Genomic DNA, 16,685 nt, shown 5'->3' with positions numbered 1-16,685 from the left:
TCTCTGCACGCACCCGGCTCTTCCCATTGGAGTCAGGATTGGCTAGCCGTCCTAACTGGGCATCTGCGGTTCCAGTGCGCTGTTCCCAGCCGCTCCACCCCAGACGCAGACGCATCTCAGCTTGGGGTGAGTGATTACTGTCTGCAGCGTGTTCAATACGATAAGAGGTGTGAGCTGCTAGCGTTCAAATATTATTGCGCGACTGGAAAACACAGTAATAAAGGGATAGGGCTGGGACGGGGGGCAGGTAGTCAGGACTCCTGGGTTCTACCCCCTGCTCTGGGAGGGGAGTGAGGTCTAGTGGTCAGAGCAGGGCGGCTGGGAGCCAGGACTCCTGGGTTCCATCCATGGCTCTGGGAGGAGAGTGGGGTGTAGAGGGTCTCAGAGCCACGACTCCCGGGTTCTGTCCCTGGCTCTGGGAGGGGAGCTGGGTCCAGTGGGTTAGAGTGGGGGGTGGAGGCAGGGAGTCACGACTCCTGGGTTGTGTCCCAGCTCTGGGAGGAGAGTGGGGATTAGCAGGGCTCAGAGACCGGACTCCTGGGTTCTATTTCAAGCCCCACAAGCAAGATGCAGCCTGCCTCTGTTGCAAGGAAGCCACAGGCAGCCCCAGCCAGAGGGAGAGGAAGTCGGCAGGATGCTGATGCTGGGGTTTCTGAGACATCATCTCCCCTTCATCCCTGTCCCCACTGACTTCTGCTTTCACATTCCTATGCATGCCGCTTCCCCGGGCTCCAAGTCACAAAGCGTGAGGAACCCGGGCTGCAGGGTGGGAGAGCCAGGCCTGGGCCCCCCTCTGCAGGTCTAGGGGTGAGTGGAACTAGGGTGCGGGAGGGAGCTGGATGGTCTGTGGAGACTGGGGTGCCCCTCAATCCCGACCCGCAGCCCCTTATTCCAGCCCTGGGCTCCTGTCACAGAGTGTGGGGGAGTCCGGGCCCTGCACCCCTCTTCCTGCGATTCACTGAGACTCTCAGCCAGCCAGTAAAACAGAAGGTTTATTGGACAACAGGAACACAGTCCACAACAGAGCTTGTGGGTACAACCAGGACCCCTCAGTCAAGTCCTTCTGGGGGAGCAGGGAGCTTAGACCCCAGCCCTGGGGTTCCCTGCGTTCCTCCACCCAGCCCCAAATGGAAACTACCCCCCCCCCCCCAGCAGGATCTCTCCTGCAGCCTCCCTCCACATTCCTGGGCAGAGGTGTCACCTCCCCTTCCCCCTCCTGGCTCAGGGGACAGGCTCTCAGGTCTCCCATCCCCAGGGCACATTCCCAGGTCAACACCTCCCCCTCCCTGCTGCGTCCCATCCTCACATCTCTCCCCCCTTCGAGACTGAACTGAGCGGGGTCACTGTGACCAGTGACCTGGGGAAGTTCGGGGCCCCCTCTCCGGGACAGCGCATCCGCTATCAGGTTGGCACTTCCCTTCACGTGGACCACGTCCATGTCGTAATCCTGCAGGAGCCGGCTCCATCTCAGGAGCTTGGCGTTGGCTCCTTTCATCTGGTGCAGCCAGGTCAGGGGAGAGTGGTCGGTGTAGACGGTGAAGTGTCGCCCGAAGAGATAGGGCTCTAGTTTCTTGAGGGCCCACACCATGGCCAGGCACTCCTTCTCGATGGCCGCGTAGTGTTGCTCCCGGGGTAGCAACTTCTTGCTCAGGTACACGATGGGGTGTCTCTCCCCCTTTTCATCCTCCTGCCTTAACACTGCCCCCAGTCCCGTGTCTGAGGCGTCGGTGAACACCACAAAGGGCTTGTCAAAGTCTGGGTTTGCCAGGACTGGGCCACTGACCAGAGCCTCCTTCAGCGCCCGGAAAACCTCCTGGCACTGCTCGGTCCAGACCACCTTGTCTGGCTTCCCCTTCTTGCATAGCTCGGTGATGGGGGTGGCGATGGCGCTAAAGTGGGGCACAAATCTTCGGTAGTATCCTGCCATCCCAATAAAGGCTTGGACCTGCTTTTTGGTGTGGGGAGCGGGCCAGTCTCCGATTACCTCCACCTTGGCTGGTTCCGGCTTTAGGCAGCCGCTCCCCACCCAATGGCCCAGGTAAGATACTTCCGCCATCCCCACCTTGCACTTCTCCGCTTTTACAGTCAGCCCAGCCCCCTGGAGTTGGTCCAGCACTTGTCTAACCTGGGACACGTGGTCCTCCCAGGTCTGGCTAAAGACACAGATGTCATCAATATACGCCACGGCAAAACTCTCCATCCCCCTCAGGAGCTGGTCCACCAGGCGCTGGAAGGTGGCCGGCGCTCCCTTGAGGCCGAAAGGCAGAGTCAGGAACTCATAGAGCCCCAGAGGGGTGATAAAGGCCGATTTCAGCCGGGCATCTGCATCCAGCGGCACTTGCCAGTAGCCCTTTTTAAGATCCATGGTGGTAAGGAAGCAAGCTCCTCCCAGCTTATCTAGGAGCTCGTCCGGCCTGGGCATGGGGTAGGCATCAGATACAGTGATGGCATTGAGCTTCCGATAGTCCACACAGAACCGGACCGACCCGTCCTTTTTGGGGACCAGCACCACTGGCGAGGCCCATGGGCTGGCCGATGGCTGGATCACCCCCAAAGCCAGCATGTCCCGGACCTCTCTTTCCAGGTCCTGAGCAGTTTTCCCTGTGACTCGGAAGGGGGAGCATCTTATTGGCAGGTGCGACCCTGTCTGCACCCGGTGGACAGTCAGATTAGTGCGTCCAGGCTGGTTGGAAAACAGCTGTCGGTATGGATGCAGCACCCCCCTGACCTCAGCTTGCTGGGCAGGGGTTAGCTGATCCGAGAGGGGAATTGTTTTCAGGGGGGAGCCAGCTCTGGTCCCAGGGAATAGATCTACTAAAGGGTCATCTCCCTGCTCTTCCCACTGTCCACACACGGCCAACACCACATTCCCCCTGGCATAATATGGCTTCATCATATTCACATGGTACACCCGGCGGTGGTGCGCCCGGTTCGACAGCTCCACCACATAGTTTACCTCATTGAGCTGCTTGACAACCTTGAAAGGGCCCTCCCAGGCGGCCTGTAGTTTGTTCTTTCTCACTGGGATGAGAACCATCACCGGATCCCCGGTGGCGTAGGCACGGGCCCGTGCCGTGCGGTCATACCAGACCTTCTACTTCTTCTGGGCTCTGGCCAGATTCTCCCTGGCCAGGCCCATGAGTTCAGCCAGTCTCTCTCGGAAGATCAGGACATATTCCACCACTGACTCTCCATCGGGAGTGGCCTTCCCCTCCCACTCGTCTCTCATCAGGTCCAGGGGGCCCCTCACCCTCCTGCCATATAACAGTTCGAAAGGCGAAAATCCGGTAGACTCCTGGGGCACCTCCCTGTACGCGAACAGCAGGTGAGGTAAGTACTTGTCCCAATCCTGCGGGTGCTGGTTCATAAAGGTTTTCAGCATCATCTTTAGCGTCCCATTGAACCTCTCCACCAGCCCATTGGACTGGGGGTGATAAGCTGAGGCCCAGTCGTGCCGGACCCCACATTTCTCCGACAAGCACCGGAGCAGGGCCGACATGAAGTTGGAGCCTTGGTCTGTCAAGACTTCCTTGGGGAACCCCACTCGGCTGAAAATGGTCAGGAGCGCGTCGGCCACGGTGTCTGCTTCAGTGGAAGCTAAGGGCACTGCCTCGGGGTAGCGGGTGGCAAAATCTACCACCCCCAGAATGTATTTCTTCCCCGACCGGGTCGTCCTGCTGAGAGGCCCCACGATGTCCATGGCCACCTTCTGGAAAGGCTCCTCTATGATGGGCAAAGGTCTCAAAGCCGCTTTCCCCTTGTCCCGGGCCTTCCCCACCCTCTGACAGGGGTCACAGGATCGGCAATACTGCCGGACCGTGGTAAAGACCCCGGGCCAGTAAAAGTTCTGTAGCAACCTCTGCCGGGTGCGCTGGATTCCCTGGTGCCCTGCGAGGGGGATGTCATGGGCCAGGTACAGGAGCCTGCGGCGATACTTCTGGGGGACCCCCAGCTGCCTCCTGATCCCACAGGACTCCACTTCCCCTGGGGGAGCCCATTCTCGGTACAGGAACCCCTTCTCCCACAGGAACCTCTCCTGGCAGCCTCTCCTCATGGTCCGTACCACACTGAGGTCAGCCAGGTCCCTGAGCTTCCGCAAGGAGGGATCTTTCCTCAACTCGGCCTGGAACTCAGCGGCTGGGGAAGGGATGGGGACTGGTTCCCCCTCAGTGGCCAGGTCTGAGGCCTCCGCCTCTCTGAGCCGTGCCCCTCGGCCCTCCCTCCCCACCAGGGTAGGGTCCTGCGCCTCCGGTGTGGTACCCTTCCCGAGGTCAGGGTGCAGTGCCCCTCGCCGGCTCTGGCTACGGGTCACAACCAGGGCGATCTGGGGCTTGCTTGGCCAGTCCTCTAGGTCTCCCCCCATCAAAACTTCAGTGGGCAAATGGTGGTGTACCCCCACATCCTTGGGGCCCTCCTTGGCCCCCCATTTCAGGTGTACCCTTGCCACGGGCACCTTAAATGGGGTCCCGCCCACCCCTGTCAGGGTCAGATAGGTGTTGGGCACCACCTGATCTGGGGCCACCACCTCGGGCCGGACCAGCGTCACCTCCGCGCCCATATCCCAGTGTCCATTGACCTTCCTCCCATCCACCTCCAGGGGAACAAGGCACTCTCTCCGGAGGGACAGCCCCGCGCCCACCCTGTAAACCGAGCACCCTGAGTCCAGAGCCTCCAGCCCTCTGGCGGAGCTGGCCTGGGGTACTCTTCCCTCCGGGGCAGGTGGTAAACTGGTAGGCCCCCTTTCCTGGGTCGTCTGCCCCTCGTCCAGCTGAGTCCCTACCCAGTTAACCCTGGGTAGGTTGGGTCTGCTCAGTTTGTCCCTGAGTCCGGGGCACTGGGTCCGTACGTGGCCTCTCTGGCCACAGTGATAGCAGCTCAGGTCACGTTGGTCCCCTCGAGCGGGTCGGAGGGGCCCGAAGCCAGGCGTTCCCCTTGGGAGGGGGTTCTCCCTATTTCCCCGCTGGGAGGCCCCCTGTGACTCTCTCTCTGCATTGGGGGGGGCCTGTTCTTTTGGGACTCCTCCCGGCTACCCCCTGACCGACTGTTCACAAACTCGTCGGCCAGCTGCCCTGCGTGCTGGGGGTTCTCGAGCTGTTTGTCCACCAGCCACAGCCTCAGGTCGGACGGGCACTGATCATACAGCTGCTCCAGTACGATTAGGTCCAGCAGGTCCTCTTTAGCTCGGGCCCCAGCTGTCCACTTGCGGGCATACCCCTGCATCCGGTTGACCAGTTGTAGGTAGGTGACCTCAGGCGTTTTACGCTGACTCCGGAACCTTCTCCGGTACATCTCGGGGGTCAGCCCAAACTCACGGAGCAGGGCCTGTTTGAACAGTTCATAGTCCCCTGCCTCCGGCCCTGTCATCCGGCTGTACACCTCCACGGCTTTGGGGTCCAGTAAGGGGGTGAGGAACTGGAGCCTGTCTGCAGGGTCAACCCTGTGCATCTCGCAGGCATTCTCAAAGGCCGTCAGGAAGCTATCTATGTCCTCCCCCTCCTTCCGCTGGGCCAGGAAGCACTTATCAAAGCTCCTTGCAGTCTTGGGTCCCCCCTCACTCACCGCAGCTGGGGCCCCACTGCTCTTCAGCCTGGCCAGCTCCAGTTCGTGCTGTCTTTGTTTCTCCTTCTCCTGACGTTCCCTCTCCTTCTCCTGACGCTCCCTCTCCTTCTCCTCCTGCTCATGTTGATGTTGTTTCTCCTTCTCCTCCTGCTCATGTTGACGTTGTTTCTCCTCATGTTGACGTTGTTTTTCATGATCCTCCAGCTCCCTCATTTTCATCTCCCTCTCCCATTCCAGCCGCATCCGCTCCAGGGATGGGGAGCTCCGCCGGGAGGATCCCCTGCTGGCTGCTGGGGTCAGGGTGCCCTCGGTATTCGCTGGGCTTCCCCCAACCCCTTCCCCAGGCCTAGGTAGGAAGGGTCTCGGGATGTCCTCGGCAGCAGTCTGACCCCTCCCAGCCCGGTCAGGCCCCAGGGCCCAGGCTGCGTCCACCGGGCGGCTTCCCTCCGGGACAGGGATCGGGTCATCCAACGATCCCTCTCCTCCAACTGGGCAATCAGCTGTTCCTTGGTGGACCTCCCAGTGCGCAGTGGACTACACAGCTCCACCAGGTCGCTCTTAAGGCATTTAGCGTACATCTCCCTGCTGGCCACTCACAGGCCGGGCAGCTTTCTACGGTTTCCAGGAAAAGCCCCTAGTGTGCCAGTCCTTCTTGAGGTCACCACCCCCTTGCCAGGGTCGAGCTGCAGACTCCTCCGCCCCTGGGACCGCTCGCTGCAATCCCCCGGGGGACCCTCTTACTGCAAAAGTCCTTCTCTCTGGTCACACACCCCCAGGGGTTAACCGCCCCCTGAAACCGTCTCTCTCTGAATCTTCAGCACGCCCGGTCCCCGTCAATCACCCTTCGTTTTACTGTCCCCCAGTCACTTACTGCAGAAAGCGCCATTCACGGGATGCAGGACATCCCACCGCTTCCACCAGTTGTCACGGAGTGTGGGGGAGTCCAGGCCCTGCACCCCTCTTCCAGGGATTCACTGAGACTCTCAGCCGGCCAGTAAAACAGAAGGTTTATTGTATTTATTATTATCAGGAACACAGTCCAAAACAGAGCTTGTGGGTACACCCAGGACCCCTCAGTCAAGTCCCCCTGGGGGAGCAGGGAGCTTAGACCCCAGCCCTGGGGTTCCCTGCGTTCCTCCACCCAGCCCCAAACAGAAACTAACCCCCCCCCGCCCCACCCCCCACCCCCGCAGGCTCTCTCCTGCAGCTTGTCTTCACATTTCTGGGCAGAGGTGTCACCTCCCCCTCCCCCTCCTGGCTCAGGGGACAGGCTCTCAGATCTACCATCCCCAGGGCACATTCCCAGGTCAACACTCCCCCGTCCCTGCTGCGTCACATCGTCACAAGGGGCGTTACCAGCAGATCGAGGGACGTGATCGTTCCCCTCTATTCGACATTGGTGAGGCCTCATCTGGAGTCCTGTGTCCAGTTTTGGGCCCCACACTACAAGAAGGAGGTGGAAAAATTGGAAAGACTCCAGCGGAGGACAACAAAAATGATTAGGGGACTGGAACACATGACTTATGAGGAGAGGCTGAGGGAACTGGGATTGTTTAGTCTTCAGAAGAGAAAAATGAGGGGGGATTTGATAGCTGCTTTCAACTACTGAAAGGGGGTTCCAAAGAGGATGGATCTCGACTGTTCTCAGTGGTAGCTGGTGACAGAACGAGGAGTAATGGTCTCCAGTTGCAGTGGGGGAGGTTTAGGTTGGATATTAGGAAAAACTTTTTCACTAGGTGGGTGGTGAAACACTGGAATGCGTTACCTAGGGAGGGGGTGGAATCTTCTTCCTTAGATATTTTTAAGGTCAGGCTTGACAAAGCCCTGGCTGGGATGATTTAGTTGGGGATTGGTCCTGCTTTGAGCAGGGGGTTGGACAAGATGATCTCCTGAGGTCCCTTCCAACCCTGATAGTCTGTGATTCTATGATTCTATTGCCAGGTCATAACCACAGGGAAGCCAAACAAACAAAACAGTGATACTATTTCAGAGTAACAGCCGTGTTAGTCTGTATTCACAAAAAGAAAAGGAGTACTTGAAAAGAAGGAGTACTTGAAAGGAGTACTACACAAAAAGAAAAGAGTACATCAACTGGGTCACCCTTGTCCACATGCTTGTTGACTCCCTCACAAAATTTGAGTAGATTGGTGAGAATCTTTAGAAAAACCGTGTTGAGTCTTCCCCAACAAATGATGTTCATCTAGGCGTCTGATCATTCTGTTCTTTGCTGTAGTTTCAAACAGTTTGCCTGGCACTGAAGTTAGGCTTAGCGGCTTCTAATTGCTGGGATCACCTCTGGAGCTTTTTTAAAAAAATTGGTGTCACATTCGCTATCCTCTCGTCATCTGGTACAGAAGCTGATTGAAATGCTAGGTTACATACCATCATTAGTAGTTCTGCAGTTTCACTTTTGAGTTCCTTCAGAAGTCTTCTCCAGCTTACTTATGAGAATGTCCTGTGGGACTATGTCAAAAGCCTTGCTGAAGTCCAGGTATGTGATGTCCACCGCTTTCCCCTGCCATCAACCAATTAGCTTGTCAAAGAAGGAAATCAAGCTGGTTTGGCAGGATATGTTCTTGGTAAATCCAGGCTGGTGATCACCCCTTCGTCCTCACATATTAAAGGTTTTATACATTGCTCTAATAGCATTCCAGGTGTCGGGGTCAGGCTGACTGGTCCGCAGTTGCCCAGCTGCTCCTTTTCCCCCTTTTAAAGATGGCCACTCCGTTAGCCCTTCTCCCGTCTTCTGCGACCTCTCCTAGCATCCATCAGTTTGCAAATATTATTGCCAGTGGCTCCAAGTTTTCTTCAATTAATTCCTTCAGCATTCTAGGTTGAAAAGCGTCCTGCCCCACTGATTTGATTTCATTCAAATTGGTCAGAACATCTCTGACGGGTTCTTTCCTTCTCCCGATCTGACGCCCTTCCCCTTTGTCATCTGTGGTAACTTTGCTGGCCGCCCGCTCACATCTTGGTGTTTGTGGGAAGATGGAAGCAGAGCAGGCTCTGAGCAGCGCTGCCTTCCCACCATCTTCTCTCACCAGCTCGGGATTTTCTGGCTGATCTCGTGATTCTTGGAGAAAATCTCAGCTTTTTCACGAATTGAAGAATTTTTTTAGCCCATGGTCTCTCGGGACCGTCTCCTGATTTGGGGATTTGGAGGGGTCACTGTGCTGTCAGTAGCCCCAGATCAGCCCCTGCAGAGCCCAGCAGCACTGATGGTCCCCAAGGCAGATCTTTCCCCCTGTAAACAGCTTCTGCTCTCACACACCCCACCCTCCCGGTCTGTCTCTAGGTCTGTCCCAGCTGGACGCCCCAGCCATGGGCAGAGCCCTGCTTGCACAGCAGGATGCCGGAGAATGGGAGCTCCCAGCTCAGGGCCCCCCCTGGAGAGAAGGGAGTCCTGCCCTCCATATGGCCACGCTGAGAGTCCTGATCCTCGCCCTGCTCTGGAGGGGTAAGTAAGCAGCCCCTGCAGCCCCAGTGCAGGGGGAAGGGCAGAACCCGCGCTACGCAGGGCCAGGTCTGTCCCAGGCCACGGAAGGGAGACTGGCCAGAGGGGGAGGGGAGCCCGATGCCCTCGTGCGGTGCGAGGGGGCACCGAGCAACAGGGAGCGGGCAGGGGGCTCGACGTAGGGAGGGATGGAAACTAAATGGAGTGAGGTTTGGTTAAGGACCCAGGGCTGGGCTCGCAGGGGGCTGCAGGTCGGGAGTGAGGGCACCGGCAGAGGTGTCGGGGGAGCTCAGGGTTGGTCTCTGCTCTCTGTGGCTCCCACTTCGATCCCTCTCCGTCCCCTGCAGGGTCCCTGTCCCTGGAGTCTGGTTATTCCCTGGGGCTGCCGCAGTCGGTGTCGGTGCAGACGGGTCTCTGCGTTCTCGTCCCCTGCACCTTCGCGTACCCAGCCTGGTACGACACTGACAATCCCCGGGACTGGCTCTACGGACACTGGTACAAGGAGCCCGCAACTGCGGGCCAGGATCCGCCCGTGGCCAGCACTAACCTCAGCGAGAGCGTGTCTCAAGAGACCCAGGGCCGGTTCCGGCTGGCGGGGGATCTGGCACGTGGCGACTGCTCCCTGCAAATCAGCGACGCCCGACGGACGGATGCAGGGAGATATTTCCTTAGGGTTGAGAAAGGAAACTTTAAATACAGTTACCGCCCCAATCTGTATCGCGCTCACCCTACGCTCGCGATCTCTGTTCCAGGTAAGAGCAGCCGCAGTCACCGCTCCTCAGCCCCCCTGAGCCAGTTCCTGGCCTGGGGCCCGATGGGGGCCAGCGCCCCTGGGGGGAAAGGCCCCGTGTCCCCCAGTGATTCTCTCCCCTCTCCCCGTGTCTCAGGGCTGACGGAGGAGCCAGAGATCCAGATCTCGCCGGCGCGGGGGCTGCCAGGGACGCTGCTGGCCGGGGAGCCGGTGACTGTGACCTGCACGGCCCCCGGGCGCTGCTCCGGGCCCCCTCCCCGAATCACCTGGACGGGGCCGTTCAGCGACACAGCCCGGGACGTCTCAGCCCTGCTGGCGAACGACACCTGGGCCCGCAGCTCCGCGCTGCGCTTCACACCCGCCCCGGGGGACCACGGCAAAGAGCTCGTCTGCAGAATTACCTACCGCCCACCACGGGGACCTTCCACCCGCAGAACCGTCCGGCTACACGTCGGCTGTGAGTGACCCCCCCAGCCCCTCCATGCCGGGCCCCAGCCCCCCCTGCTGGGATCCACACCCCCCTGGGCTCCCCAGCCCTGCCCTACAGCCCCTCCCCCAACTCAGCCCTGTCCTGGGATCCCCACCCCCCACCCTGCACCTTCAGCCAATTCTACTCCAGACCCCTTCTCCCCCACACCATGCAGCCCCTTCTCTCTTGGGATTTTCACTCCTTCCTGCCACGTTGGCTATGGCTTCCTCCTCCCATCCACATGCCCCGTCCTCAGGCCCTTCTCCTCTGGGATCCTCTCTACCCCCGACCTGCCCTGCCCCCAGAATCCTCCTGTGCTGGGATCCACCCACTATTCCAGTCCCCCCTTGCTGGGATTCCCCCCCTCACACCAGACACCCCAACTCCCCCCGAGATCCTCCCGCGCTGTCCCACCGCCTCTCCTCCACCCCGTCCCCTTTCTGCCGGGATCGGTGGATGCTCTCTGTGGGGCAGAGTGTTAACGGGACCCAGTCGCTGTCCGGCACTAAACACGCTCCAGGGTCCGTGCCCAGAGACCTCGGCCCGCCCTACCCGAGGGCAAACCCCCATTAACTGGCCCGTGACCCCCGCGCTGCAGATCCAGGCCAGAGGGCAAATCAGCAGCCGCCTTTGGGAGGTGAAGGACCAAATCGGGCTTCACTGTAAGGACGGCCCTTGTTCCCATCAGCCGGAGGGAGATTTAGAAGGAAACTCGCCCCCCGCCCTGCCCCGTGTCTGAGCCCAGGCCCCAGCCCGACCCCGAACGTCTACACAGGCCTCGGAGGAAACGTCCGTGCTGCAATCACAGACCCGCAGCCCGAGCCCCGCGAGCCCGACCCAACGGACCCAGGCTCTGGGCCTCGGCGCCGCGGGGCTTTGAGGGCAGCGTGGACGGACCCTGCCAGGCCTGGCCAGAGGGCACCAGCATCCGGCTCCTCCGGGTGTTGCTTTCAAAATACCCAGGCCTGGCCGGGGGCCAAAGGAGAAGGCTGGGGAGAGACGAACCCAGCGGAGAAGGCAAAGGACCCACAAGGGGGGTCTCCAACCCTTTAGCTCTCACCTTGCACGGGGGAAGGGCCCAGGACATCAGGTGCCAGGAAACAGGGTGTCGGCCATTCTCTGTGTCCAGACCCCTGCACACTCCTGCCCTCTAGGGCTCTGCAATGATCATACACCCTTATCCCACCCCCTAGATACTTAAGAACTGCCTAGGGGAAACTGAGGCACCCCCACACTATTCAGGGGAAACATTAAGAACAGTCCCACTTCGTCACATGAGGGTCCCTGTCTAAGCTCAGTGATCACTAGCGCCCCCGCCCACCCGGTGATATCCAGCCCCCCTGATCCTCCCTCTCTGGTTTGTGTTACAGACTTGCCCGGCCCCCCCAACATCACCGGGACCCTGACCAGGAACGGACGTCCCGGTGAGAGGCTGCGCTGCGAGCCCCGGGAATCAGCGATCGCCTCCGAGTCACACTCTGCCCGCGGTCCGGAGAGCCCGAGGAACCGCGGGGCTGTGGGGGACAGTGGTCGGGGGAGCAGGCCTGGTTCCCTCTCTCTAGAGCCCGGGGTGGCATTAAGGGGGCGCTCGGCAGTGGGCAGGAGATGGGTTAGGGACCGATCGCTGCGACGGAGACCTGCTGCCATGGCAAGGCACCGAGATTGTGCGCCCACCCCAGAGGGGCCAGGTCTCAGCGCCGGGTGAGGGGTCCCTGCATAACCAGCCCCCCACCCCACCCCAGTAGTGACTCTGCGTCTTGGCTCCTTGGTGGGTGTCACGGGGTCCCCGGGCGATGCTCTGGACCTGCTCCCCATGAAGCCAGGCAGGACTCTGGGGAAGTCTCCTCTCTGGGAGCAGCCTGTCTGCAGGACACACAGCTCACCCGGCTCCACCTTCCTGGGTCTGACCTCGGAGCATTCAGCCTCCTCTGCCCCTCCGTGCCCTTCCCACAGCGAGTCCGCTCAGGCGGGGCTCCTGCGGAAGCCAGAGGGTCCTGCTCCTCAACTCCTCAGTCAGATGTCCTCAGTCAACAGGGTGTCGGCCAGTCTCTGTGTCCAGACCCCTGCACACACCTGCCCTCTAGGGCTCTGCAATGATCATACACCCTTATCCCTCCACCTAGATACTTAAGAACTACATAGAATCATAGAATATCACGGTTGGAAGGGACCTCAGGAGGTCATCTAGACCAACCCCCTGCTCAAAGCAGGACCAATCCCCAATTTTTGCCCCAGATCCCTAAATGGCCCCCTCAAGGATTGAACTCACAACCCTGGGTACATAGGGGAAACTAAGGCACCCCCATAATATTCAGAGGAAACATTAAGAACAGTCCCACTTTCTCACAGTGGGGAATCTCTGGGGGGACCAAACCCGCCTGCTCGTCTCTTCCAGTGCCAGATGCCTGGGGAGCTGAGGGCGACGTCGTGTCTCTGGAGACCCAGGAGGGCGACTCCCTGAGCCTGGGCTGTGAGGCTGGGAGCAGAACCGAGGCCACCCTGAGCTGGGCCAAGGGGAACGAGTCCCTGAGCCCCGGCCAGGGAGGGGCCGGGCGCCTGGAGCTGCCGAATCTCAGCAGAGGGGACGCTGGGGAGTATCGGTGCTGGGCGAAGAATCCCTTTGGGTCGGCCAGCCGGGCCCTGTGTGTGCACGTGTGGTGTAAGGCATTTGGGGGTGCTGGGCGAGACAGAGGGGCCCCAGTGGGGGGTGCTGGGCTGCAGGGGGTGGGGGTAGTCAGGAGGGGGGGCTGTGGTGCAGGGGGTGGGCGGGGGATCCATGGGGGGCGCGGGGCTGCAGGGGGGCAGGGGGTCAGTGGGGGGTGCTGGGCAGCGGAGCAGGGGGTCCGTGGGGGGCGCTCTCCAATCTAATATGTTGCCGTGGGTATTTCAGCTCCAGTGGGGACTCTGCAAATCACCGTCTCCAGAGCCAACAGGAGCGACCCCCAGCTGTTCCAAGGTATCGCTAGGGGGCAGGGCAAGGGGCATGCGGCCTTCCCCCTCTAGGGGGCGCTGGCCCCAATCCGGCCCCCAGGCAGGGCCTGGCTGGCTCAGCGTGCGAGTGGCTCTGTGTTATTCCCGTTCCCAGATCCCGGCACCCCGGTGGGGAACGGCTCACAACTCACAGCCTGGGAGGGCGACTCCCTGCGGTTCCTCTGCTCCGTCGCCAGCAACCCCCCGGCTGTGCTGGGCTGGGTGAGGGGGGACCGAGCCGTCGAGGGCGCCCGCCCCACGGGGGAGAATCAGCTGCAGCTGGAACTGCCCAACGTGACGGCGGAGGACGGGGGGCTGTACGGGTGCTGGGCCCGGAACGAGGAGAGCTCTGCCCAGGGGACATTCCAGCTGCTCGTCGAGTGTGAGTGGGGATCAGCCCTGGGACGCTGACACTGGAGAGTAGCAGTGTTAATCCGTGGGACTCCTCGCCACTGAGTTCTAGCTGGTGTTGCAGGGTGCCTGGCCCTTTTAAATCAGCCAACCCCCCCACCTCCGTGCCATAGTTAATTAGCTGCTTCGGGGTAGCCCCAAGAGGGGCAGCTGAGGCTGCATAAAAGGGCCGTGAGCACCCAGGCTAAGGGTGGAGAAACAGGTGGGTTGGTGTGAAGCGCAGCGGGCCAAGGATGGGGCCGGATCAGCACCTTGGGGCAAGCCAAAATTGACAAACAAGGGCAGAAGAACCTGTGGGACTCCCTCCCACTGGATATTAACAGTTTAATCTATGGGACCTCCTTCTTCTGGGTGTTAGAAGTGTTAACCCATGGGACTCCCTGCCACTAAGTTTCTCTTCTGCCTCGGCTCCAACCCCCATGGGATCTACACTGTCCTGCTGAGCCCACTAGAAACAGGTGGGAGCCCTTCCCCTCTATGGGGCGCTGGCTCTGATCTGACCCCGGCGGGGGATTGGCTGGCTTGGTGTGGGGCGGGGATTGGGCCACGGGACCTTTCCCATCAAGGAGATGCCAGCTCCTATCTGACCCCAGGGCGGGGTTGGCTGGCTCAGGGGCTGGGGAATTTCCTCTCTAGGGGCCACTGGCTCCGACCTGGTCCCAGGGCTGGGCCTGGCTGGCTTGGGGCAGGGGTTGCAGGCATCTATCCCAGACTCTCGGCTTGTTCCAGCTCCCACAGGTGGCCTCACTCGGGCATTTATTGAAATCAGCTGCAAACTCGTCTTCATGGCGACTGGATTCTTCCTGGCCTATTACCTCACCCTGCTCTATTACGGACGGTAACTCAGCCACTGACCCACCCACCAACCTACCCACCCACCCATCTACCCACCTACCTACCGTCTATCTATCCACCTACCCAACTATGTACCAACCCACCAACCTCTGTGTCTATTCATCCCCATACACCCATCTATCTATCTATCTATCTATCTATCTATCTATCTATCTATCTATCTATCTATCTATCCATCCCCATCCACCCCTCTATCTATCTATCCATCCATCCCCATCCACCCCCTCTATCTATCGATCTATCTATCTATCCCCATTCACCCCTCTATCGATCTATCTATCTATCCCCATACACCCCATCTATCTATCTATCCACACCTCCACCCACATACATATCCCAGAATCTCTCTCCCAGGACACCCTGCTGCTGTCGTGGAAGGAGAAGAAAGGACAGGCCGGGGGCCCGGGAATCCATGGTGCCCGAGTCCGGTGTCTAGATCGGGCCGTTCCTCAGCCACCGAAGAGCCGACAAGGAATTGGAATCTCACAGGATTGAGGAAAAGGAGAACGAGACCTCAGCTGAGCCCAGGGGTAGAAGCAGACATAGAACAGGTCACCTGGGCCCCCTCTCTTCCCTCCATTGTCCTCCCACTGGCCAGAACCGTCTGGCTCCCAAGATGGGCTCGGCCTCTGGGCCACTGGTTGCTAATGTCCATAATATCCCGGCCATTGTCCAGGGTCCCGGCTGCCAGGTGACATCACACCTGGCCCTCTGCACCCACTATCCCCCTCTCCCACCACCTCGTTCCGCACACAGCACACAGGGAAACTGAGGCAGACACAGTATTCATGCAAAACTCTAACAAAATCCCCCACTTCGTCACAGGTGCTTTTCAAAATAAAAGTTTTGTGCGAAGGTTCCCTGCCCCAAAAACTAATCACGGGATTTTTTGGTTTTTAGAAAGGTTTCACAGGGATCTGGGCCACTTAAAACTAATGATCCCTGGGAAACATTCACTAGCTAGGAATTTTTCACAAAAATATCCCAAATGTTTCAATCTCTCCTGCCTCCCCCTCCCCCCCCGCCCCCACACCTCCTCGGCTTTAAAATATCTTCAGGACACAGAAAAAAACAGACATTTGAATTATTAGATAGATAGATAGATAGATAGATAGATAGATAGATAGATAGATAGATAGATGATTAACCCTTGCCCTCCCATACCGACAGACGCAGTCACCATGATCCCAGCGTTATCAGCCATGTCAGGTTTCTATCTCGACCTGGTGGGTCCAAGGTGTCCCAGAGAATTTCATTTTTTTCCTGCATCTGAATCTGGTAATTCCCAAGACCCAGGAAACACACACGTGTCAAATACTGAGCTCAATACAATGCACAAAGAGCCCTTGCCCAGCGCTGAGATGTGACCGCCTCTGGGGTGGGGAATGGGGGCTGTTTATATAAGGATCCCGGCTGGCGCTGAGATGCAGCCACCTCCAGGTGGGGCTGTGACGAAGTGGGACTGTTCTTAATGTTTCCTCCGAATATTGTGGGGGTGCCTCAGTTTCCCCTATGCAGTTCTTAAGTATCTAGGGGGTGGGGTAAGGGTGTATGATCATTGCAGAGCCCTACAGGGCAGGTGTGCAGGGGTCTGGACACAGAGAATGGCCGACACCCTGTTTCCTGGCAACTGATGGTCTGGGCCCATCCCCCCTGCAAGGTGAGAGCTGAAGGGTTGGAGAACAAAGGAATCAGGTGACCTCCTGGCCCGGGAAAGGGACAAAGCCCAGAGGAGGAGGGGCTGGAGGGAGTTTCAGTTTGGGGCTGGCTGGAGACATGGAGTAAAGGGCAGACATGGTTGTCTGACTCACTGCCCCCCAAAATGGACACAGCTGAGGGGTCCCGTTCTCTGCACCTGCAAACTCTGTTTTAGACCATGTTCCTGTCGTTTAATAAACCTCTGTTTTACTGTCTGGCTGAGAGTCACGTCTGACTGCGAAGTTGGGGTGCAGGACCCTCTGGCTTCCCCAGGACCCCGCCTGGGCGGACTCGCTGTGGGAAGCGCCCGGAGGGGCAGAGGATGCTGAATGCTCCGAGATCAGACCCAGGAAGGTGGAAGCTGGGTGAGCTGTGTGTCCTGCAGACAGGCTGCTCACAGAAAGGTGACTTCCCCAGAGTCCTAACCGGCTTCGTAGGGACAAGTTCCAGAGCATCGCCCAGGGACTCCGTGACAACTGGTGGGAGCGGTGGGATGTACTGCACCCCACGGATGGCGC

The 16,685-nt window shown here is 59.3% G+C and overlaps 1 protein-coding gene across 1 annotated transcript; it reads left to right on the top strand.

Moving 5' to 3' along the window:
• LOC140902959 (sialic acid-binding Ig-like lectin 13) lies at nucleotides 1-15,952 on the top strand. Its single transcript, XM_073323542.1, has 11 exons — nucleotides 1-126; nucleotides 8,855-9,016; nucleotides 9,361-9,765; nucleotides 9,901-10,221; nucleotides 11,604-11,921; nucleotides 12,629-12,892; nucleotides 13,124-13,189; nucleotides 13,319-13,585; nucleotides 14,344-14,452; nucleotides 14,824-15,020; nucleotides 15,640-15,952. The coding sequence occupies exons 2-10, from the start codon at nucleotides 8,881-8,883 to the stop codon at nucleotides 14,903-14,905; spliced, it is 1,968 nt and encodes a 655-aa protein (XP_073179643.1). The 5' UTR covers nucleotides 1-126; nucleotides 8,855-8,880; the 3' UTR covers nucleotides 14,906-15,020; nucleotides 15,640-15,952.
• Nucleotides 15,953-16,685: the final 733 nt, after the last annotated feature.

This window comes from Lepidochelys kempii, chromosome 24 (assembly GCF_965140265.1).
Source record: "Lepidochelys kempii isolate rLepKem1 chromosome 24, rLepKem1.hap2, whole genome shotgun sequence".
NCBI classification, from domain to species: Eukaryota; Metazoa; Chordata; order Testudines; family Cheloniidae; genus Lepidochelys; species Lepidochelys kempii.
Note: the sequence above shows the minus strand (reverse complement) of the source record. Positions and strands in the feature narration are given on the sequence as shown.

Bases quoted from the DNA above. Each gene is read 5' to 3' on its own strand.
- LOC140902959 (XM_073323542.1), top strand. From the start codon at position 8,881: ATGGGCAGAGCCCTGCTTGCACAGCAGGATGCCGGAGAATGGGAGCTC. The intron at 11,922-12,628 runs GTCTCAGCGCCG...CGTCTCTTCCAG, and splicing joins GCCCACCCCAGAGGGGCCAG to TGCCAGATGCCTGGGGAGCT. The intron at 13,190-13,318 runs GTATCGCTAGGG...TCCCGTTCCCAG, and splicing joins CGACCCCCAGCTGTTCCAAG to ATCCCGGCACCCCGGTGGGG.